The following is a 22,583-nucleotide window of genomic DNA, read 5'->3' as shown; positions in this document are numbered from 1 at the left end:
TGTTCAAACAATGGTGGTACCTGATGCGGTGAATAAGTTGTTTTGAATTCTTCCACCATAATCCTAAAACTGTAGCATTTGGTAGCCATGAAGTTTTCCCTTGCAATGCTTCCCGAAGCTGCACATTCTGCTCTCTCGTTGCTGACTCGTCCTCGTGTTTTTGGGTCCTTCAGGAACCAAACAACAAGAAATCGTTGTTTCCCGGGGCAAGATCCTGGAGTTGCTCCGCCCCGACCCCAACACGGGGAAGGTTCACACCCTGCTGACCGTGGAGGTGTTCGGGGTCATCCGGTCCCTCATGGCCTTCAGGCTGACGGGTGGCACCAAGGACTACATCGTGGTGGGCAGCGACTCGGGGCGCATCGTCATCCTGGAGTACCAGCCCTCCAAGAACGTGTTTGAGAAGATCCACCAGGAGACCTTCGGCAAGAGTGGATGTCGCAGGATCGTTCCAGGCCAGTACTTGGCTGTGGACCCGAAGGGCCGCGCTGTCATGATCAGTAAGTCACTCTGTCAGCTTGTGCTCCCCCTGTTTTTTCTTTCCTCTTGTCTTGTGGATGTTTATTTCGGAGTAAGTGTCTGCCAGGTGTAATTGGAAGCGTTTCTGGGGCAGTTTGTTGGGCTGTGAGATGTGTCAAGGAGAGTGCAGGCATGCACAGTAGCTCCTCAGTGCTGGTGGAGCTGCACAAGTGAATTCTGACGCTGGGCCAAAACAAATTGGAAAGAGTCCGGCATGGCTGGCCCTGCACAGAGCCCTGAAGTGTGGGAGAGAAGATGGGATTGCAGGCATCGATGCTGCAGAGTGGTCAAGTCAGCTCCCATGGCCTGAAATGATGTTCTGAGTTCATGTCTCTTCTCTGAGCTGTATCCTGAAGACAGCCAGGTGTGTTTCTGATCAGGCTTCATGGGTAGAAGGACACTTGGGGAAAGTTGTTTTATTTTTTTGGTAAGATGTAGCACAAGGTGTTTTAGGGACTTGACAGAGAACTTTCTCAGTTTGCTCATGGCAGCTTTTGCAGCGCTGGTTTCCTGTATGCTGAGATGGAACAGTGGTAGTTTACCAATGCCTCTTCATATTGGTAATAGCAATAAATAATAGTTTACTTTCTAACAAGTCTAGTTTTCCTGTGGGAGAAGGTAGCACAGTTGTGCCATTCATGTTGATATTTGAGTGGTGTTTATGTTGGGGGTGCTGTGTGCCAGGAAAGAATGCGTTTTCTTAGTTAAAGTTTGTGAGGAAAAGTTGTCTTGCCAAATGGCTTTGAAGAGTGGAACATCTGGCTGCTTCTTTCTGTTTGTTTTTGCTTCCCTGCAGTCTGTGTGTGCTGAAAGAGTGAGTAGATCTGCCCATAGCCATTGTAGATGGAATACTGGTCTGGGGGAATGTAGCTCAAAGGGTCAGTCCTTGGCTTTAAAGGGCTGGAGTTGTCATTTATACTTGCAGCCTGGAAGATGTAAAAGGAGGCACTGGAGTTTGGTTGGTGGCACAGAGATAAACACCAGTGGTCAACTTCAGCTGAATTAGTGCTGACATTCTGCTGCCAAGTTACATCTTGGTATGGTCAGATTTGATTGTCAGGTGATGGCCTTCAGGTGCTGTTGTCCTTCCTTGCAGGTGCCATTGAGAAGCAGAAGCTGGTGTACATCTTGAACAGAGATGCTGCTGCTCGTCTCACCATTTCCTCCCCACTGGAAGCCCACAAGGCCAATACCTTGGTCTACCACGTGGTGGGAGTTGATGTCGGTTTTGAAAACCCCATGTTTGCATGTCTGGAGATGGATTATGAGGTGAGAAGAATTTGATCTCTTTTAGCTGTCTTTTGAGCTTTGTTGTTCCCTGTTCTGTTCTTCATCTGTCTGTAAGGAACAATGGCTGCTTTTGCTGTCTGAGGCAGTTTTTATTTGTCACAAGCTTACTGGCTTTTTGTTTTGCCTTCAGTCAGAATGTGCAAGACTCTTCTGTCTTGATAATTCTTACTATTCTTGCTATTTAACTGCAGGTGTACCTGTTTTCTTTTTCTGAACTTTTCCTGTGCATTTTCCAGCAAGTCTTCTTTTGACTTTTGTTCTGTTGTTACTCAAAACTGTTTACCCACGCATCAGCTTTGCTCCTCCTTTTCATACTTTTCTTGAAAGACACTTCCATGTGTTCTCTTTTAGGAAGCAGACAATGATCCAACAGGAGAAGCTGCAGCCAACACACAACAGACATTGACATTTTATGAACTGGACTTGGGTTTGAACCACGTCGTTAGGAAGTACAGTGAGCCCCTGGAGGAGCACGGCAACTTCCTCATAACAGGTACTTCCCACAAAATCATTTTCTCCTGGGTCTGCTTGGTTCCCATTCCTCAGGAAAACAGAATCAATATGCCTTACATCTTAGGAGTTGTTTTGATGGTAATCTGAGCCATTGATATAAACTAATTGACCTTGGTGTCAGGTAATAAGTGTTGGTTCACACATGGATTGGTAGCAATGCAAAAGCATCTCTGTTTAGGTAGTGCGTAGGTGCTGTTGTACTCTCTTGCATGGGATTCCATCAGCTAGAGGCAGTAGATAAATCCACAGACTAAAAGCCCACTTGCAGGGCTTGGATGCAAAGCCAACCTCACACCTTCAACCTGGGAAGGCGCTGCAGGTTCCTCTGCAAGCACAGAAGACACTGAGCTGGGAGAGCATCCTTGTATGCTTGCCCGGTTTCATGTCCTGTGTGCAGCTGTCAGACACCAAATACTGGGCTGGATCTGACCACTCCTGCTGTTTTGATATCTTTTGTTAGGCTGGATTCTCAATAGAAGCATTTTTAAAACCATACTCTAAAAATAAAAGATATGTCAGAAGACCATCTGATAGATTTTTCTGACAAGCAAGCAAATATGCCGGTAACCCAAGGCTTGTTCTGACAAGTTGTTAGTGTGGTATTTTGGTCGTGTCATGGCTTTCTAGACAAGAGTAAGGCAGAAGGGATAGAACTTAAGCCATTTCTGTGAAGCTGCATCCTTCCTGGTTCCATCTGACCTGTTCTCATGCTGGCACAGGCAGCTGTACTCAGTCCTTTGTCTTCCTTTTCAGTAAGAGCAGACTTAGATATGTAGGGTGATAGAGAGCACTGGTAACTACCTTGCTTTGAAGAAAACCAAAAGAAATACTCTGCAGGCAGTAAGTCAGATCCATGATAAGGGCTCCTCTCCTAATATACTGGTTTTGTTTTTCAGTTCCTGGTGGTTCTGATGGTCCTAGTGGGGTGCTGATCTGTTCTGAAAACTACATTACTTACAAAAACTTTGGTGACCAGCCTGATATCAGATGCCCAATTCCCAGGAGGCGGGTGAGAATTTTTTAGCAATATGAGTGCTTGGTATTTACCTTTTGAGGTTAAGGGCATCAGGGAGGTTTTAAAGTAATAAAAAGAAGTTAAAAGTGTGTTGGCTTATCATATACTTCCCTGGCTGCATGTTATTTGAGAGTGGGGACAGAGACGGGCACAGCCTGAAGTGATGAGCTCAGTTCATGTCTCTTCTCTGAGATGTACCCTGGAGATACTGCAAACACTCTGATCAGGCAGCACTGTCAGTGCAAGGTGGGATTACTGGAGATGGTGAGTCACGGTGGCTGCTGTAGATGCAGGTGAATTCAACAGCTGCTCTGTTGCATCTAAGGCTGCTTCCTCTTCCCTTTGGTATTGGGAATTACACGCTTTGGCAGTGCTTTCAACACCTACCAGGGTGCTCAAAACCAGCTGTGTGTGGGCTGCAGCCCTTTCCTCCATGTTTGGCTTTGATATGTGAGAGAGCAGCAAAAAAGACACGAGGGGTGATGCTTTAGACACAGTGTCCCAGAAATGTGTTTCCTTCTGAGGCATAGAGGTGCTGAGGGTGACTGTGGGTGTTACAGAGAGGAGGTGCTTTGTGTTAAAAGCCTCCTTGCCTACTGTCAGCTCTTAAAAGACTTGTGAAATGGGAATACTTCAGTTAGTGGAATCACATCTACACTTGCTGGGTAATTCCACCAGTGACCTCCACTCTCTTTCTTGTCAGAATGACTTGGATGACCCGGAGAGAGGGATGATTTTTGTCTGCTCTGCTACACATAAGACCAAGTCCATGTTCTTCTTCCTGGCCCAGACAGAGCAAGGAGACATTTTCAAAATTACTCTGGAGACTGATGAAGACATGGTAAGCATCACGTGAAGGGTGGCAAAAGCATTCATTGAGAGGAGTCCTTAGTCAGTTATTTTGATTCTCTAAAGTGATAAATATTTAATATTGTGGGTTTAGTTTTGTAATGTGACATATTTTACGTGGTCTGTAATACAACACTAGTCACAGCTGTGGGTATTAGTCATACAGAGACAGTGCACAAGGTTTGCAAAATCCTGTGAGGATTATACTGCAGTCACTTGGGCATATTTTAGCTGTTCTGACAGTGGTCCTTTCTTTAAAAAATGTGAAGTGTGGTCCATGAACCTGCTGGGGAGTATTCAAGAAACTAATTCAGGGGAACTTACTTTCTCTTGATTGCAGTAGGTGCACTCTAATCTCTTAGCTGAATATTTACATGGTGCAATCAATATTTTTGCAAAGTGAAGTAGCTATCTTGGTACAGCTGGTCCCTGAGCTGAAATAGGAAGCTTGAAGTGACTTTCTGCTGCTTGTCTTACTATTCTGCTAGGGAAAGATCTCTGCTGCAGTGAATCAGTTGGGTTTTCTTGAGTAAATGTTGAATGTTAGTACCTCCTTCATCTGAACATGTCAAAGTTGGTATAAGGGATGATTGTATAGCAGGCACCAAGCCTGCCAGAGTTCAGGGAGCGTTTGGACAACACTCTGAGGCACATGGTGTGGTTTTTGTGGTTGTCCTGTGCAGAGCCAGGAGCTGGACTCGGTGATTATGGGTCCCTTCCAACTCGGGATATTCTGTGGTCTTTAGGTGGCTGAAGATTGTTCCTGGATGTTTCAACAAGAGCTTTTTGAGAGCATGTCAAATGTAGAAATTTGCTCAAGACATTTGATTTTCGCCTGTTGGAGAATGGCTGGTATTCAGTGAAGCAAATTTCTTATCTTCTAGGCAGCTTTCTGGTTTTGCAGCTTTTATTTTCTAAACTGACTCAGTGTTACAAAAGCCAGAAAGTCTTAGAATAAAACAGGCAGCCTGGCTTTTGTGTGCAAAATAGTCTGTTGGATTTTGTGATTTATATCCTGCTGCCCTAAGCTACTGATGTGGTTAAGCCTGACCCACTCTTGCTTCCTTTCTTTGAAGAGGATAGTTAGGCAGATTTTTTTTGTTGAATCACACATGTGGTACTTTCTTAGCACAGCCCTGTCTTCATCTGCTCCCAGGTAACAGAGATTCGACTGAAGTACTTTGACACTGTTCCTGTGGCTGCTGCCATGTGTGTGCTGAAAACGGGGTTTCTCTTCGTGGCATCTGAATTTGGAAACCAGTGAGTAAACAGTTTGACATCAGTGTTTTTCCCCAAACAGACTGGTTCTGTTCAGACCTGCAGACTCACCCTTGGGCTTACTGTACTTAGAAAGACACCACCTCTGATTTAATGGCTAAATTAGTGCTTTGTTCACACAGCTTGAGAAGAACAGTTGGATTAGACTGTGACCAAATGGGGGAATTTTCTTGTTGTTTGAACATAGAGTATTAGATGATGTAGTGCAGAGAATAAAAGATGACTTGCTATTGCAGTAGGCTTTGAAAGAATTGAGCACTTGCTCTTCATCCAGGGTTCATCACGTATCCAGATGAATTTTCCTTTCAATTAGTTTTGTTAGTTTTGAATTTTTGTGTGCTATGGCCCACTCAGAAAGGGTTTCTTATCAGTAACTGTGTTCCTTTCCTTAATAGATAGATTTCCATAATAAATACACACTTGATGGCTTCCTCAATTTATGTTTGGGATTCTAGAATACTCTAAAGGCCTATGCCCATCTTTGGAGATGGTTTAACAGTGTCTAAGTGGAGGATTCACAGGAATGGAGACTTAAACTCTTTTTTTTCTGACTGCATCTGCAGTCAGCCACCTGAGGGAGCCCCAGCCAGTTTGCTGGAGCGGGTCTGAATTGAGGAAGCCATATTCAAGCTTTATTAAAACCAGGAAGTAACTCAGTTTATTTTTCTTGGGTTTTTTTGGTTTTTTCCTCTGAAATTTAATTTGGTTGTTATGCTATTTAGGCTTATAAATTGGAATAGGGAATGTGGTTCAAAATAGTAAGGTTGGAGTATTCTAATAAGATAGGTAACTGTGGAGTTGCAGTCTTAGCCATTGGCCTTGCTTTTGGCCTCAGCCATCAGTTGGTGCTTTGGCTTTAATACAAGAATATCTGAAAGGCTCAAGGGCAAACAGAAAACACTGAAACTCTGGGATACCTTGCCAGCAACAGCTACAAATGAGAAGGACTGAAGCAGGGAGGTTGTGGGGGTGGTTTTTTTTGGTTGGTGGGATTTGGGGGGTTTTTTTGCGGGCCTCTGATTCCCTTTAAATGTCTTGTCACCAAGAAGACAATCCTTAGAGCCAAATTTTAATAATGTGTAATGTAGGGTTGGATTTCTTTCCTTCCCGCTGCCTGAATATCTGGCTGAGCCTTACTTGGAGAAGGCTCTGTGAGCTTTGCACTGAACATGCTGTTGCTCTTGCTTCCTGTCTCCAGTTACCTGTACCAGATCGCTCACCTGGGGGACGATGATGAGGAGCCAGAGTTTTCTTCTGCCATGCCTCTCGAGGAAGGAGATACCTTCTTTTTTCAGCCACGGCCTCTCAAGAACCTGGTGCTGGTGGATGAGTTGGACAGTTTGTCTCCTATTCTGTGTTGTCAGGTATGCTGCCATGGGCAAGCTCCCGTTTACCATGGACATAAGGGAGTGGAGTCACCAAAACTGTGTTATCCTGGGTTTCCAGAAATGCTGCTCTATAGTAAAGACTTATAGAAAAGCAAAGTTCTCAGACAGCTGCCCAAGACTGGCACCTGGCCTGGCAGCTTTTGATTCCTGTGGAGATAAATATGTATCTGAACAGAGGGTGTCAGCCAGCAGTTCTGTGCTGCTGCTCTGTTGACCATCAGAGCAGTTCTTTGCAGGGAGTTTGGTTAAAACTTGATGTTATTTCAGGGCAGCAGATGGTACACCCTGTAGCATCTCCACTGTTTTTGATGTTTGTAAAATAACATTCTTAAATCAACAGTGTGGCATATCTAGTTTAGTTTAATTTTCCCTTTCCATGGGTATTGTCTGACACTTTTTCTCCACACAGATAGCAGATTTGGCCAATGAAGACACACCCCAGTTGTATGTGGCTTGTGGTCGGGGGCCCAGGTCGTCTCTGAGGGTTTTAAGACATGGACTTGAGGTAAGACTTCCAGCACTTTACAAGAACAGCTTGAGAGGTGAGGGCAGTGGGAGAAAATCCTTCAAATAAAGATGCTGAAATGAAGGGATTCTCCTTTTGCTGTAGTCTGGAGAGCAACTTTCTGTAGGCTTGCTTCCTGGAGAAATAAGAGTTCTGTTGTTTATTCGTACATTCTCAAAGGCTTTTTGTGTAGTTAACTCTGGCAACCTGCATTTTGTCTCTTTTAATACTTGAGTGTATTGAGCTGGAACATTCCTGGTGTGTTCCAGCAGCTGCTGATCTCTGCTGGGGGCGGGCGACCTCGTGTTAAAGCCAGTCATCCAGAGCTCTAGTGCTGCCATAGCATTGCTGAATAAACTCTGCCCTGTAGCACATCTGGCACGGGGTGAGAGCGTCAGAGTTGGGAATTGTTGGCTTTCCTGCCCAGTTGTGGGAAAGCTTAAAAACTGCTGGTGGTTTGGTTGCTTACTCTAGTAAGTCTAAACATCTGTTTGCAAAAGAACCTTCTTCCTGTTTACTCTTAGGTTTCTGAAATGGCTGTCTCAGAGCTGCCTGGTAACCCCAATGCTGTATGGACTGTGAGGAGACATGTTGAAGGTATGCAGTATTTTCCTAAAGCACAGGGAGGTCATAATGGTTTTTTGTGTGTTTTGTTTGTTGTTGTTTCTTTCCTTTCTTTTTCTGTCCAAGGAGATAGGAAAGGTGCTGCATCATGGTTGTGTGCCATTCCCAGAAGTTTGAGTCACTAGCCACTTGCTTGTATTTAGAAGCCACCCACCCTCTGGTCCCCTAGAATTGTCACACTTCCCTTTGACAAAGAAGCACCTGCCTGCAGCTGCATCCATCACCCAATGTGTGGTGTCAGCTGCACGTTTGCAGCCTGAAGCTGCTGAACTTCTCATCCTTCCCCACTTCCCATAAGTTCTTGCTCAGACAGCAGGCAACAGTTATTCTTTTTGCTGGAGCACATTCCCTGTTCTTCATGTGCATGTTGACAACCGTGGTAATCAGCCCTTTGTGAGAGAGTGGGATACAAATTATGGAACAAAGAAGATGAATCAGCAACAGTGTCTGTATTTTATTACTTTCTTTTGTGCATATTGGTGAAGAAAACAGTCTATTTGGGCTAGGATACACTCCCTGTTCTAAAACAGCAGTGTGTAGAATGCTGCTGATCCCAGGAAGGTGAAGATTTCAGATTGTCAGAATATACTGGGAGGTTGTTTGGGTTTTTTTTCTTTCTTCCTGATCTGAAATAATGGGTTTGCCTTACTTAAAGAACAAGAGGAAATGTAGACCCTTTTCCTTCCTTTCTCGTGAGGGTGAGAACAGAGTTCCAAAGAAACACTTAGAAAGCTTGAAGTGAAGCTGTTCTAGGTATCTCTTCTGGTGATTATTTCCAAGGCAGTGCTTTGTATAAATCTCACAAAGACTTCTCTAGGTTTATTGACTGGACCTAGAAATGCCAGCTTGTTGCAGTAGAGACCTTAACCTGCTATGGTGACATGGTATCTTATGTTTAAACAGAGCAGTATGTCTTCCAGGAATCTGTAACCCTGTGGGAATTTCAGACATTGCTGTGGGATTTACCTTGCCATACAAGACCTGCCATCTGTTCCTGTGCTCATGTCCTGAGACTCATGTATTGCCTAAGCAGCATGGGAGGAACTTGGAGCATAAAGCGCCTTCCTGTTCCCCGGAGATAAAAGGGTCAAAAGCAAAATATTTCCACAGTTCATATCAAAAATAAGCGCTTTTCTAAAAAGGGGCGTTGCAGTTTGTTCAAGAGAAACCTTTGCTCCAGCATTCTGGAAAAGGTGTTGGTAACATTTACTCCCTCTGAGGGATGGAGGCTTCTTACATCACCTTAGGTTTTCAAACCTTTTCACTTTAGATTTTAAAACCTTTTCTCTTGGGGTTCCAGAGGTTGACTTTGACTTTTCAGGAGATGGGGAACCGTTGCTAATCAGCACGAAACAGACAAGTCTCATTGCCTCATCTTTTTTCCACCTTCCAAATTTTCCAGGTTTCAGCATGATCATCTCCATGATTTCAGAAAGGCTGGAATCTGTAGCTGTTGAGCCTTGCTGCTCCCTGAATACCGCTTATAGTTATGGGAAAACCGATCCTCAAGTTCCAGCTCTTTGAATGCAGAAATCACTTCAGTGGGTTTTGATCAGAAAGAATGCAGAGCCTTTTCAAACGTGTGTCTGATCTTGGCACTGCCCTGGAGTGCCCCATTTCCAGCAGTGGGTTGCCTGGCTCTGCCCCGGTGCCGCAGTGTGCGTGTGCTGCAAGGCCTCTGTAAGACACCCCCAGGTTTGCAGCCCTCAGAGCAAATACTAACCATGGCTGGTACGTGGTGATACTCACTACCAATACCAAGCCTTTTTTTTTCTTCCACAGGTGGCTGGTGGTGGAGGTGCTGATCACAGGTGTGTACCTACTGCTAGGGGCTACTGTACCGTCCCACAGGTTAACCCCAGACAACCCCCAGACATCGTGGGGCTATGTTTATGCTGAGCTTTTCAGTAAATGAATTCTAGAAGCTGGTGTGCAGTTGCAGATCATTGCCTTTGCAGTTCAGTAGCTGAGGAGTAGAAAGCAGATCCCATTGCATCTTACAGTCTTTGAGGAGCAAAACAATCAACTGTGTCTCTGTAGAACAGTCAGTTCTTGCTAGTGTCAGATGTGTGTGTTTCAGGGGTGTTTTCAGCTCCCTTGCAGACCAGGGTTTGGCTCCCACCTGCATTGTACAGACCTCAAAGAGAAAAAGATCAAGTGTGCTTGAAGCACCTGTAGGTATTGCTGGCACGGGAATGCCCTGTGGTTATGGGATGCATCTGCCTGTCAGACAGAAGTGGATGGGATTTGCCCCAAACCCTCTCTTGCAGCCGAGTGTGGAGGTCTGTGGGTCTAGCTGGCTGTGTGCTCTGCTGTGGAGATAGGTGGGAGCTGGGAGCTGACAGTCAGCATTCCCTGCCTGGCACTCCAGCGTGAAAAGCGGGAGCGGTGAGTCACTGCTGCGGAGTCGCCGTGCAGGAGCAAACAGAAGCCCAGGAAAATGTGCTGTCATCCCCTTGGTGTCTGTTGAACTGAGAGTAATCCTGAGCTCTGTCATTGCTCATCAGTTTGTTCACTGAGCTCCTCTGAGCTAGTGGTGCCTGTATTTGTACCAGTGGAAATTCAGATGCCGCAGAGCGTTAAAAAACTGCATCAGGCCTGGACTGCATAGAGGAATGGAATTCTCCTGGACTAACTCAGACAAGTAACAAAAAGCACAGTAGTGTAGAGTTCAGGGACTGAAATGTCATGTTTTCATAACTGGTCGTGACGTGTGCATGAAGCTGCAGAAAACTTGTAATGAGTGTGTAGGAGAATGAGTCCAGCTGTGGCTCTTCAGAGTCATTAAAATGTCTCTATTACTTGCTGAAAGGAGCTAACTGGAGCAATTAAAACAGTAATAAGCATCTCTGAAGTCTTGTGTCTGCATACAAAATGATGTCTATCTGTTCAGAACTCTGGGGAGCCTGATGTTATGCTTGGGATTGTGCAGAGCTAAGTAGATATCTTTTCATATTAAAATCTATAAATCTTTTTCTGAGAACACTTCAGTGTGCCCTAGGGATTTAGTCCCCTTAATTTCAACTAGGCTGCTATATTTTCTAAACCAAAATTGCGTTGTTTGAATCTGGATGAATGTGTCTTATTCACAGACTTAATTCTGGTAAATCAAACCCTTTATTTCAAAAGCTCCAGCAGAGAGGCATTAAGCAACACAGTCTTCAAGCAAAAATGCTCTTGTCACTGTTACTGACACAGACTTAAAGACATGGTCTAATACAAATGTAAGCCAATGGAAAGAAAGAGCTAAAAAAGTATTAAGAGGTAGGAATGAGTTTTCATTTAGAGTAGGACTAAGGGAATCTGTTTTGCTTTCGAATGGGAGTTCTTTGTCCTGTTCCAAATCACATGGTTAAGCCTCCAGCTGGGACACAGTGGTTTATCATGAGAATTGACAGCCCCCAGGGAGGAAGGCAGCAGCTCTCAAGAAATTTGGAAAGCAACAGTGGTCTTTGAAATGGAATTCTTAGAACATCCTGTCTGTGTGATATTTATGAATCAAATGCTTTGCCTGTGAACTGTCACAATTCTCCGTTTAAAGTGATCGAGGAATTTTTGTAGAATTTTAGTGTTGAAAAAGTCATGCAAATTTGTAGGAGAAGCTGCTGTTCAGTGTAGAAAATAACCTGTGTTTAACTGCAAGTCTTGCTGAACTCCTGCCATCAGCTGTTAATGTTGGAGGAATTCTCCTGTTAAGCCAAACGTTTAAATGGTTGGCGTTACTGATCGGGTTCTGTGTGCACGTTCAGTTCTTGTTTTCTCATTTCCCCAAGTGGGCTTGTTCCTGTTTGTGGGTTTCAGAGCATGTTGGAGGTCACAGGTTGTGGCCACTTAATAGAGTAGTAATGGAGTTTATGCCACAGACCACTGTTGGAATTGGTTTGGTTACACAGAGCTCTTCAGTTTGAGCAGAGCTGTGGTCTGTATACCAGATGTTGAAGAGAAATGGATTTTTTTTTTTTTTTCACTTGCATATTTTCAACTGTATGTAAGAACTTTTTGTTGTAAACGTGACACAGCAGGTTTGGCAGTGCTTCCCTCTAAACAGGGTAGATAAGAAAAGGATCAGTTCCTGAAGCGTTTGTTTTGGTTAACCTAGTTTGAGTTCTTTAAGCTGCTGCATGGTATTTACTGGCATCCTGCTTTCATCCCAGTGAGAGTTCTCTGTTATTAGAGTCATTAGCCACTTCTCCATGTCTCCCACATTTGGAAATTATGGAGAATTTCCATTCAAGGGCAGAAACTATGGCAGCTCTCTTACACCCTCACTTCCACTAGTGCTGTGGTGCCCAGGTCTGAGCTTTGGGTTGAGTTGGGTTAAAATGAGGAATTTTCTTTTTAAGAAATAGCACTTGCATGACAACAGCAGCAGAATTAGAGTTGCTTCTCTGAGGCAACCTTATTTCCAAGGCTCCTGGCTCCATTTCCCAACAGACTTTATTGTTTCTGTTGCTTTGTTACTCTGTTGTAATGCGACTCTTCTTTCCTTCTTAAGGCCTATTGCTTTCTGCAGAATGAAAACAGACAGCAGTAAACTGGGACATTCCCTTCACCCAGTCCTACTACCCTTGTTTCCCACAAAGTTTCTCTATTTCCAAATGAGCTCTTAAGATTATTTTGATTAGCATAGCCCTTCCACATCCAAGCTACACAATTCTTCTGAACTGTCCCCTTTGGGAGAAGCCAGTACTGGGGATAATAGTTGCAATACTGTCACTTATCCCAGCAGAAGTAAAGGTCAATGTTTACTCTGTCTTAAAAATGGAATTGTTTATCATCCCAGGAGACTGTACCCATCTCAATGTGTATGTAAGCCATTTGAGCTTCTGGAGAAGGGTAGAGCAGGCTTAACCCTGAGTTGCTCTGCTGCAGTGTGCCCTAATTGTTCTCTGCAGCCTTTTACTGTGTGGCTACTAGATAGAGACTGTGGTCCTGCAACCTCTTGTGTACAGCATCCGTGGTGTGGTTTCTGCAGGTGGGTTCCATATGTTCAGATTTTTGGAGTAGACTATTCCCTTTGACTTCACTGAGTGTTGAATCTGGATTCAGCTCCTTGTGTGAGGTGGGACAAGTGTCTTAAAGGCTTCTAGACTTCGTGCGGTCTTTGAAAAAAGTAGGCAGGAATCTTGCTTGCCAGAACCCAGAGTATTGTGAATTGACTCTGGATCTGGATCGTGGTTTGACCCCTGGCTTGATCTTGCATTGTTTGGAGTCCAGCAGTGGCTGGCTTTCGGACAGCATGTCCTAGAGCGAACTCATGCAATACTGTCAGCAGCTGTAATTATCACAGCAATTCTGCTGAAGAGTAACTGCTAGACATGTGTCAGGCTGCTGATTGTGTTGGGAAGCCTTGCATTTACTTAATCAGCACCCTTTTTTCCCTGTCTCCCTTGACCAGATGAATTTGATGCCTACATCATCGTGTCCTTCGTAAATGCCACGCTGGTGCTCTCTATCGGAGAGACTGTAGAAGAAGTGACTGACTCTGGATTCCTGGGTACTACACCCACCTTGTCCTGCTCTCTTCTTGGTGATGATGCTTTGGTACAGGTAATGGAAAGCTGCTTCTGACACGCCTACTTATGCCTGCCACTCTCTGCTTGCTGCACGGACGTGGTTTCCACAACAGTGCAACCTTTTGTCTAAAGGTGTGGATTGGCAGAGAATGATGCTTATTCAGCCTTTCCCTTTTTATGTCTAAGTGAAAGTGGACCAGCTGAAGATGTTCCTAATCTCCTTCAGTAGTTCCTTGCTGTGGTTGAAAGATGCAATGCTTCCAGCTGGCGAGTGGCTTTCTGCTGGTTCAGCCTGGTAAATAGCTGATGGATCACTGCTGCCAGGAGCAGTGCTTGCCTTTGGCTTTTGCAGAGTCAGAACCACCAGTGAAATGGGAATTGTGAAGGGATGGTAGATGCAGAATTGATGTGACCGTTTTTCCTGCAGGTTTATCCAGATGGCATCCGGCACATCCGAGCAGATAAGAGAGTAAATGAATGGAAGACACCAGGGAAGAAAACCATTGTGAAATGTGCTGTGAACCAGAGACAAGTAGTGATAGCACTGACTGGAGGAGAACTGGTTTACTTTGAGATGGACCCGGTATGTGTGTTAATGTTGTGAATGAGTTTGGAAGAGTGAGGCAGAGTATGGGGCATGCCAGACATGGATCCCTGATCAGACCTGCAGAAAAGGATTCAGTAGTGAAGCATCCTTCTAGGATGGATAGATCAAAGTCCTGCATATCTAGACTGTGTCTTTCTGAGATTATTTAATGTCTGGCTAAAGTCTCTGAAGTTCATAACTGAGGCTGAAAGTTGTGTACTTGCACTCTTGCTCTTCCGGTTCTTCCAATCGTAGCTGAAATCAGACTGGAAAGAAATAGTTTAAAAATTGCTTTATTGTTTATATAACAAATCCAAAGCGTCATATTAAAAACAAAATGTCTCATTAATAAGTCATCTGTTTCTTTCTCAGTCAGGGCAGCTGAATGAGTACACGGAGAGAAAGGAGATGTCGGCTGACGTCGTTTGCATGAGTCTGGCCAACGTTCCCCCTGGGGAGCAGCGCTCCCGGTTCCTTGCTGTTGGGTTGGTGGACAACACTGTCAGAATTATTTCCCTTGACCCTTCGGTGAGTAGCTGTGCTGTTTCTGCCTTCTGTTGGCTTGAAATATTCAGAAGGGTACTCCAGAGGTGGGCTATGTCCATCCATACTGTCTTTTTGTATTCAGGTGGATGACCAGGAATGGATAGCTTGCATGGCTTTTCTCTGCTGGCTGGGAGGAAACATGGCCCTTGGTCCTTCCTTGAAACAGATTACCTTGTTTTATCTAGAGTCATCCATGCCTGGAGGGTTCATGTGATGAGTCACAAAAGCATTTTCTTCTTTCTCTTCTGACTGGGGCTTTTTGTTGGGGTTCCCCCCACATCTCCCTTTTTGCACCTGTACTAAAAGCAGATTCACTCTGCAAGCAGGTCAACAGCAAACCAGCCTTACCATTCTTCTACCTGCAGCAGATGAGTGTTCAGAGGATGCCTGCAGTAACCTAAATTTTGCTCAGGTCACTCCATTCTGATAGCTACAAACTGTGCTAGAACAGTTTGGAAGGATCCAGTTTATCTTCTCTAAAGCCCAGGCTGCTACTGCTCCTGCTTACCAAAATCCACAGAGCCAGCATCTATCGTGACTTTTTTCTGTGCTGGGTACTTCTTTCTGGAGATTTTAAAGGGCATCTTGAAGCTCCTTAGGTGGAGTTTGAATCCTTTTGTACCATGCCAGGCCTTGCTGACTGGTCCCTCTCTCCTGTCTCCCCCAGGACTGCCTGCAGCCGCTGAGCATGCAGGCGCTGCCCGCGCAGCCCGAGTCGCTCTGCATCGTGGAGATGGGTGGCACGGAGAAGCAGGACGAGCTGGGGGAGAGGGGCTCCATTGGCTTTCTGTACCTGAACATTGGCCTGCAGGTGAGAGGTGCCTGCCTCGTTCTGACAGGCGTGTCTTGGGGAGTTTTCGCTGGGAAGGTGGATTGTTAAAATAGCCTTGTCATCGTGTGGCACAGCACAAAGCCTGGCTGTTCCCTCTTTGCTTAACGGCTGTGAGCGAGGCATTCACTGAGTGACAGAGTAGAGGTGCAAGTTTCCCTATACATTCCTAGACTCAAGACTAGTTAAAAGACAGTATATTGTCCCAGATTTCATGTAGGATGAACTGTGCTTTTCCCCTTCAAGGAAGAGGGCATGTTTTAAGAACTACTTTTGGGTGAAATGTTGAGCAGCTCTTTAGAAACTGCCTGTAGGGCAGAGTATCAAAGAAGTAACTGCCCACAAGCAGAGGCTCTGCTCTAATAACTCTGCTGTTACACAGTTTTTTGTTACATCCAGTACTGACTCTGTGATCTTTGACCAAAAAATGTTGTTTTGACAATTTGACATGTGGTAAAAATAATCAGCACAGTCCAGGTTCTTTCGCATGCCTCAAGCTTTGTGTCAGAATGCAAGCTGGTTTTAAGTAGCATTAAGTTTTTGGGTAGATCCTTTGTACCAGGAGGGATTGGGATCTGGAATTGGCCCTCAGGTTTTAATGGCTTATGTGATATACTGAAGTCCTTGGTCTGTTTTTTATTTTGAGGGGGGGAGGGTGTGTGTGTGTTTGTTTTACAGCGATTCCTTTCCGCCCTGTAGGGCTGTGCTTTTTTTAATATTAAGAGCCAACTTACAGCGTGTGCCGTCAGCTAGGAAAACAAACACCTAATTCCTCAGAAACTGCCTCTCTGTTTTGAGTTATGGCTGTAGTTAGTTATTTCTTACCTGCATCTTGATCTGACTCTCTGGTTTGATGCCCAGAACGGGGTGCTGCTGCGGACCGTCCTGGATCCTGTCACCGGCGATCTCTCCGACACCAGGACCCGCTACCTCGGCTCACGGCCCGTCAAACTGTTCCGCGTCCGAATGCAAGGCCAGGAGGCGGTGAGTGAGGAGAGCTCCTGCATGGGTGCAGGTCCAGTCCCCAGCACCGCGTCCTGGGTTTCCTTGTGGGGTGGGCAGGGTGGGGAAGCATCCTTGCAACACAGCAGGACCCTCTGGGTAAGGGTGGGAAGTAGAATGACTTCATTATGGAGCCGCCTGGCTCGCAGCTTGCTCTCTCACAGACAGTCTTGTTCTTGTTGGTATTCCCCTTACTACTCAGTAATGTGTAGTGCTGCCCTACCTTCTTTAAAGTAGGGCTCTTTTGACCCATAGGCTGTGTTTACAGCATGTTTGGAGAGCTTTGAGCATGTTCTTGGGCTTAAAGACACTGGAAGACCTCATCTTGCCTTCCTTAGAGCACAGAGAGGCAGAGAGAGCCCTGTGCAGAAGTCGTACCCTTGAATGCTTGATGCAGTGGATGGTTGTCTCCTTGCATGTTGGAAATGGTTCAACCAGGGGCTGGAAAGCTGCCATGCAAAGTTCAAGGAAAATATTTGCATGATTTGGCATAGAAGGAAGAATGTGTTTCATCAGAAGTGCCATTTCCAGCCTTTCTGATGTGGCACTGGGGAAATCAGCCACCCCCTGCTTGACTCATTTTTGGATGACACCTTCAGAGTTGAGAAATATTGCTGGTCAGCGTAGGGGGCCAGATCTGGGAATTTAACCTCTGCTGTAGTGTCAAGGTACACTGGGTGAAATTCTTCAACTTGCTTCTGCCAGCTGTAACTTGGAGATGAGGAGCTTTGCAGCTCTAGCAGAGAGTGCTTTTCTACTTTGAGACCAGCTGTTGTCACTTAGGCAGAAAGTAAGGTAGCACTGGAATTGATTTAGTCAAAGCTGAAGAGTCGAGAAGTCCACCTGCTTCGTTTCCCTTAATTTGATTGAAAATAGGCTTCTGATTATTTTAAGTAAATTTCATTAAGACTGCTAAAGCATTTGAATTGTGATGGAGCAGTAAATACTTATTTTAAAAGACCTGTTCCCATTAGAACAGGCTGTTGTTTAAAAAAAAAAAAAGAAATATGACAGTATTGTTGATCTTGGCTTTTACAGATAAGTAGTGTTATTGCACCTCAGTTTGAGTATTTCTTGTCTTGATAGTGCTTTAAAGTTCCTCTTTATGCCATATGCAATGTCTAGATAAAAGTGTCCCGTGAAAGCAGGCAGTGTCTCTGCAGGTATGGTCCGAGCTGGGTGGGGTCCACCCACCAGAGCTCAGTTGTTGTAGTGGGTAAGAGTTGGGCACTGTGCATCCATTTGTACTGTGTGGAGTGAGCTTGCCTCCATCCCCAGAGCTAATACATGTGCTGCTTTCTTTCCCAGGTGCTGGCCATGTCCAGCCGCTCCTGGCTGAGTTATTCCTACCAGTCACGCTTCCACCTGACTCCCCTGTCCTACGAGACACTGGAGTTTGCATCTGGCTTTGCTTCCGAGCAGTGCCCAGAGGGCATCGTGGCCATCTCCACAAACACACTGAGGTAAGCACTGATGGGGAAACACAAACAGTTCTGGGCAGGCGGAGCCGTCGTGAATCCCACCAAACGTTCAAAAGGAAGAGCTAAAGTGACTTAATTTAACCTCGGAAAGACCTTAGTTATTAGTTGGTTATTGATAATGATTTGATAGAAACACTTGAATGGGTTTCAGAAAACAGACAATACAAGGATAGTTGTGCTGTCAAAAAAGAAATAGGCCATGCTTCTCAGTTTTGTATTTTCTAGCTTTTTTAAATAACAAGTGGAATTCAAATTATCCCAGAATTCTCTGATCCTTAGAGAGAGGGAAGCTTTTAATAAATGTGAACCTATTGTGTATTAGGATCTTGTGGTTTGTGATCTGAATTGGCTGCTTTGAAGAAAATAAACCACGTGATTTAAGAAACCAGAGGCATGACAGGGATGTATTTGTTGCTTTTAAAAAGTTCAGCTGAGATACTAAACAGATAAATGAAAATAATGGACCACAAATTCAGGAACTCTGCTGTATGCACTTGAACAGGCACTTTTTTCATATCTGTCCTCATTGAAATATTACAGCATTCATTGCTTTTTAAAGGAGTCATTCTTTCTGGAAAGACTTGTGGTTTTTAGACACCAAATGCCAGAAGAACTGGCATTTCAGCTGGCAAGTCACAGGAAGAAAGAGCTGGCATTGGATTTTTCGTGCTCTTTTAACTAAAGTGCCTCTGAGGAGCATTTGATTACGTGTCAAAGTCAGTGTCACATTTAGATTCAGAAGATGTGTTCCCCAGGCGTGCACTTTCCTTCTTCCATGTGCTCTTTGTTCCTCTTGGGATAGACTTGATTCAGCACCATTCAGAACACACCCTGGGACAGTGAGAGCCCTCAAGTCAAGGACCTTGTGCTGCAGCACACACCTGTCCCACAGCGTGGGCTCCCACTTAGGGTGCTAAGTTTTGCTGGTTGCTGTGTGGCCTGAAAAAGCTGCTGCTCCTCTCCAGCAGTAGCAAAAAGCTCAGCTCCACATTTGTTCTCTTGGACAGCTGTTTTTAGACCCTGTTCAACACGTGTCGCATCTTTGTCCCCCAGGATTTTGGCCCTGGAGAAGCTGGGAGCAGTCTTCAACCAGGTTGCCTTCCCGTTGCAGTACACACCCCGAAAATTTGTCATTCACCCAGAGAGCAACAACCTGATCATCATTGAGACAGACCACAATGCTTACACTGAGGCCACCAAGGCACAGAGGAAGCAGCAAATGGCTGAGGTAAGTGGGGTGGGGGACAGGTACGTGCATCTGTTCCCTGGAGGAGACTTCTGCAGCTGGAAGTACTTCCCAGCTGCCAATGCCCACAAAGGTTTTGCACCCTGTGTGAATGCAGGGGCTGAAGGGAGTGGAGATCTGCCTCAAAACACAAATTTCAGCAGAATACACCACTTCCCAGTGCTCCTTCCTTTGCATGTTGGTAGGGCAGGCTGTAAGAACCACATAGTGGAGGATAGTTATGCTTGTGTAACACTGTTCTCTGGGATTTCTGTGACTGGTTGAGGATGTTTGCCTTTCAGTGGGTTGTTTATTTTCTTCTCAGTATTGTTTCCAGAGTTGTTGATGTGGAGAAACAGCTCCCCAGGCAACTGCCCCTTGGGCAGGGCAGAGCTGACACTGCTGTGCTCTGAGCTGCAGAGGCCCCCTGGGGAATAAGCTCAGGGTGGGTGGAAGCTTTGGGACTTAAAGGCTTTTATGTCTTCACAGGCAGTACCTTGCCCTGGACTACCTGGGCTTAGGGGAAACAGGGAGGCTGTGTTCTAACAGAGCATGCTGGGAAAGGAAATCACTGAGCTGTTCTCTTCTCCTGTCCTTTGATGTGCCGTAGGAAATGGTGGAGGCTGCAGGTGAGGATGAGAGGGAGCTGGCTGCAGAGATGGCTGCAGCCTTTCTGAACGAGAATCTCCCCGAGTCCATCTTCGGTGCTCCCAAGGCAGGGAATGGACAGTGGGCCTCTGTTATCAGGGTGATGAACCCCATCCAGGGAAACACATTAGATCTGGTCCAGCTAGAGCAGAACGAAGCTGCCTTCAGGTAAGAAGCATTGCTGGATGCAGCAAGAATCTCTGCTTATGATGAGTCTTACATGTTTTCTTCCTTTTGCTTAGCTGTTACTGAGCTGAAATCCAGATGCAGCATGTTATTGAGAGACTGGCTTGAAATTCCAGAAGTGATAGCCAAATGGTTAAAGCTTTTGTCTTGCCTTTCCTTCCCTTCCCACCCTGATCTTGTCTGTATGTGGCATTAAGAGCTGGTCATGTTCCAAAAGCACTGGGTCATTGCTGGACCCCAGTACTTGAAGAACAACACAGGGATGAAAATGACAGATAAGAGAGCAGGGAATAAGGGAATGTGCTCTTATCTCTCACTTCCCATTCTCATCCAGATAAACTGAGGATAGATTAAATGGAAAGGAAGTGTTAGAGGACTGCAGGGGAAAACCAACACAATAACCGCAAAAAATAGCAAGTGCTTCAGCAGGTGGAGTTAGGTCATGCTACTCCAAAAGGCTGACTGTCCTGTTTTGTCCAGGATTTCCAACCTGGCTGAGCTGTGTACTGGGCAGGAAATAACACTGGAAGATAAGGAAAGTTATATGCACATGTCCAGATTGGAGCAGCCTTTGAAAAACAGCTTCTAGTGGAGTTCTGCACATCACTAGGCAGTGTCCAGCCTGTGAAAGCAACATCTTGGGCACTGTGAAAACATAAAACGCTTTGGGCATATGTGACAGCTGAAACACATATAGAGAGTGTGGGAGAATGAAGGGATCTGCATTAAACGTTCCTACAAGGAGGAGAAATGACCTCTGAAAAGGAAATGTCAGTGCTGAAAGGCTGGGCTCTGGAATGTCTGCTGGGCCAGGCGCAGGTCGTGCTCTCAGGGGATGCAGTCCGGGTGTGCAGTGTGAGTGTCGCGGTCACACTGATCTCCTGGTGTGTCCTGTCGTTCCCAGTGTGGCTGTTTGCCGGTTCTCCAACACTGGGGATGAGTGGTACGTGCTGGTGGGAGTCGCCAAGGACCTGATCCTGAACCCACGCTCAGTTGCTGGGGGGTTTGTCTACACGTACAAGCTGGTGAACAGTGGTGAGAAGCTGGAGTTTCTGCACAAGGTGAGGGGGATGATGGGCTCGTTTCCAGTGAGGCTGTTGGGGTAGCTGTTCCTTGACTGAATGCTGTAGTAAAATATTGCAGTATTTGGTGAATCCTGGGCAAGATCGCTGTGCTGATGTTGCACACTGGAAGCAGCCTGGGAAAAAATAAACTGCCTCCTACAAAATCATTTGGTACATCTTTTGCAGAGCTGAGGATTGAACACAGATCTCCAAGTCCCAGTCTTTTACCCATCTAACTGGGTAAATGGGAGAGGAGCAGTGTTTTTCATGCCCCTGTTAGGGAGAAGAGGGAAACAACTCTGTTTGCTTTTTGAAATATGAGCTCAGAGAGCTGCTTGAGCACTTGTTTACAGAGGAAATTCATACTTGGGTCACTCGAGCCCTGGTGCTAAGACTGTCAGTCCTTGGCTGACCACATGAAGCTGGTGTGAGCTGTCATCTTTCCTTGGAAGCAGTTTGGTTGTGTGTAGAAATGATTAGTGACCAACTTGCTTGACAGGTCTCGGGGGGGCTTTAGCGAGGGTTTCAGCAGAAAAAATACTGTTCTCCTTCCCACGTGCTTCCAGCATGGCTGAGATTTGAGCAGATGAACACATGGAAAGGAATGTTGTGGCTTATTAATTTTCTACTGATGCAGTGTGTGGGTTCTGTCCAGGACCAGGGCCTTCTCTGGTGCCACTGACAGAGCTGATGTTGTGAAATAAACTTCTCTTAGCCCGTGCTGCCAAACTATGAATTCTGTAACTGGAAGTTCTCTTCCTTCTCTGCTGTGGCTGATCCTTTTGGATTGACTAGTGGAGATTTTTCAGCCCTGTCTGGGTTACTGGTGTTGTGGGCACACTGTAGTTGTTCAGATGTAACAATTTCTTTGATGGCAGCATCAGGGTGTCTGTGGCAGATGGCTGAACTAGATTTATGCCTTTGTTTAAAAACAGTCTGGGTGGATTTAGGCAAAATCTAAAGACTTTTTGCTGGATATAAATCAAAACTAAGAATTGAGGAACAAGATCCTCATCTTCTTTTGCTCCCTGCCCCGTGTGGGGTTCTTAGAGCAGTCCTTCACTTCAGTTAAGGTGCAGTACCAGCAGTGTGCTGTCTGTGAGTACCCAGGGCTCTGTTAGCTGCTCCTGTGGCAGCTGTTGAGAGGCTGCAGAGGACTGACCTCTTGCCCCTCCTGCAGAATGTGATCAGCCTTTTGCATTAAAAGCCTTGGTACAGGCTAGTGAGCTTCAGCCATACCATTAGCTGAATCTATCCTGAAGCTTGATGTAAAGTTAGCTCTGTTAATGAGGGTCTCACAGTCTTTGACTTCCCTCCCTAGACCCCTGTGGAGGAGGTTCCTGCAGCCATTGCTCCATTCCAAGGCCGAGTCTTAATTGGAGTTGGAAAGCTCTTGCGTGTGTATGACCTCGGCAAGAAGAAACTGCTTCGGAAATGTGAGAATAAGGTACTGGCTTCTCTTCCTGTCCAGAGATGGCATTTGGAATGAGTGATGCTTTGCAGCAGGAGCAAAACAAGG

At 45.5% G+C, this 22,583-nt stretch overlaps 1 protein-coding gene and 2 non-coding genes across 3 annotated transcripts in view; all 3 read left to right on the top strand.

Moving 5' to 3' along the window:
• Nucleotides 1-22,583, top strand: part of SF3B3 (splicing factor 3b subunit 3) — a 29,197-nt gene that overhangs the window by 1,166 nt on the left and 5,448 nt on the right. The window contains exons 3-21 of the mRNA XM_051771321.1: nucleotides 174-500; nucleotides 1,616-1,788; nucleotides 2,161-2,302; nucleotides 3,219-3,331; nucleotides 4,041-4,178; nucleotides 5,343-5,446; nucleotides 6,663-6,828; nucleotides 7,262-7,357; nucleotides 7,882-7,954; nucleotides 13,380-13,531; nucleotides 13,925-14,080; nucleotides 14,456-14,611; nucleotides 15,297-15,440; nucleotides 16,320-16,442; nucleotides 17,769-17,923; nucleotides 18,995-19,169; nucleotides 19,777-19,982; nucleotides 20,905-21,061; nucleotides 22,386-22,511. Of these exons, the coding sequence (XP_051627281.1) occupies nucleotides 174-500; nucleotides 1,616-1,788; nucleotides 2,161-2,302; nucleotides 3,219-3,331; nucleotides 4,041-4,178; nucleotides 5,343-5,446; nucleotides 6,663-6,828; nucleotides 7,262-7,357; nucleotides 7,882-7,954; nucleotides 13,380-13,531; nucleotides 13,925-14,080; nucleotides 14,456-14,611; nucleotides 15,297-15,440; nucleotides 16,320-16,442; nucleotides 17,769-17,923; nucleotides 18,995-19,169; nucleotides 19,777-19,982; nucleotides 20,905-21,061; nucleotides 22,386-22,511 (2,882 nt within the window). The remainder of the gene's footprint in view (nucleotides 1-173; nucleotides 501-1,615; nucleotides 1,789-2,160; nucleotides 2,303-3,218; nucleotides 3,332-4,040; nucleotides 4,179-5,342; nucleotides 5,447-6,662; nucleotides 6,829-7,261; nucleotides 7,358-7,881; nucleotides 7,955-13,379; nucleotides 13,532-13,924; nucleotides 14,081-14,455; nucleotides 14,612-15,296; nucleotides 15,441-16,319; nucleotides 16,443-17,768; nucleotides 17,924-18,994; nucleotides 19,170-19,776; nucleotides 19,983-20,904; nucleotides 21,062-22,385; nucleotides 22,512-22,583) is intronic.
• LOC127462621 (small nucleolar RNA SNORD111) lies at nucleotides 822-903 on the top strand. The gene has a single exon (XR_007900508.1). It is a non-coding gene; the product is annotated as a small nucleolar RNA SNORD111 (small nucleolar RNA).
• Nucleotides 3,489-3,568, top strand: LOC127462620 (small nucleolar RNA SNORD111). The gene has a single exon (XR_007900507.1). It is a non-coding gene; the product is annotated as a small nucleolar RNA SNORD111 (small nucleolar RNA).

Source organism: Manacus candei, unplaced genomic scaffold (genome assembly GCF_025592945.1).
Source record: "Manacus candei isolate 608988 ecotype Guabito, Panama unplaced genomic scaffold, ASM2559294v1 h1tg000131l, whole genome shotgun sequence".
NCBI lineage: Eukaryota > Metazoa > Chordata > Aves > Passeriformes > Pipridae > Manacus > Manacus candei.
The sequence above is the reverse complement of the archived record's forward strand: the minus strand, read 5'-3'. Positions and strand labels throughout refer to the sequence as shown.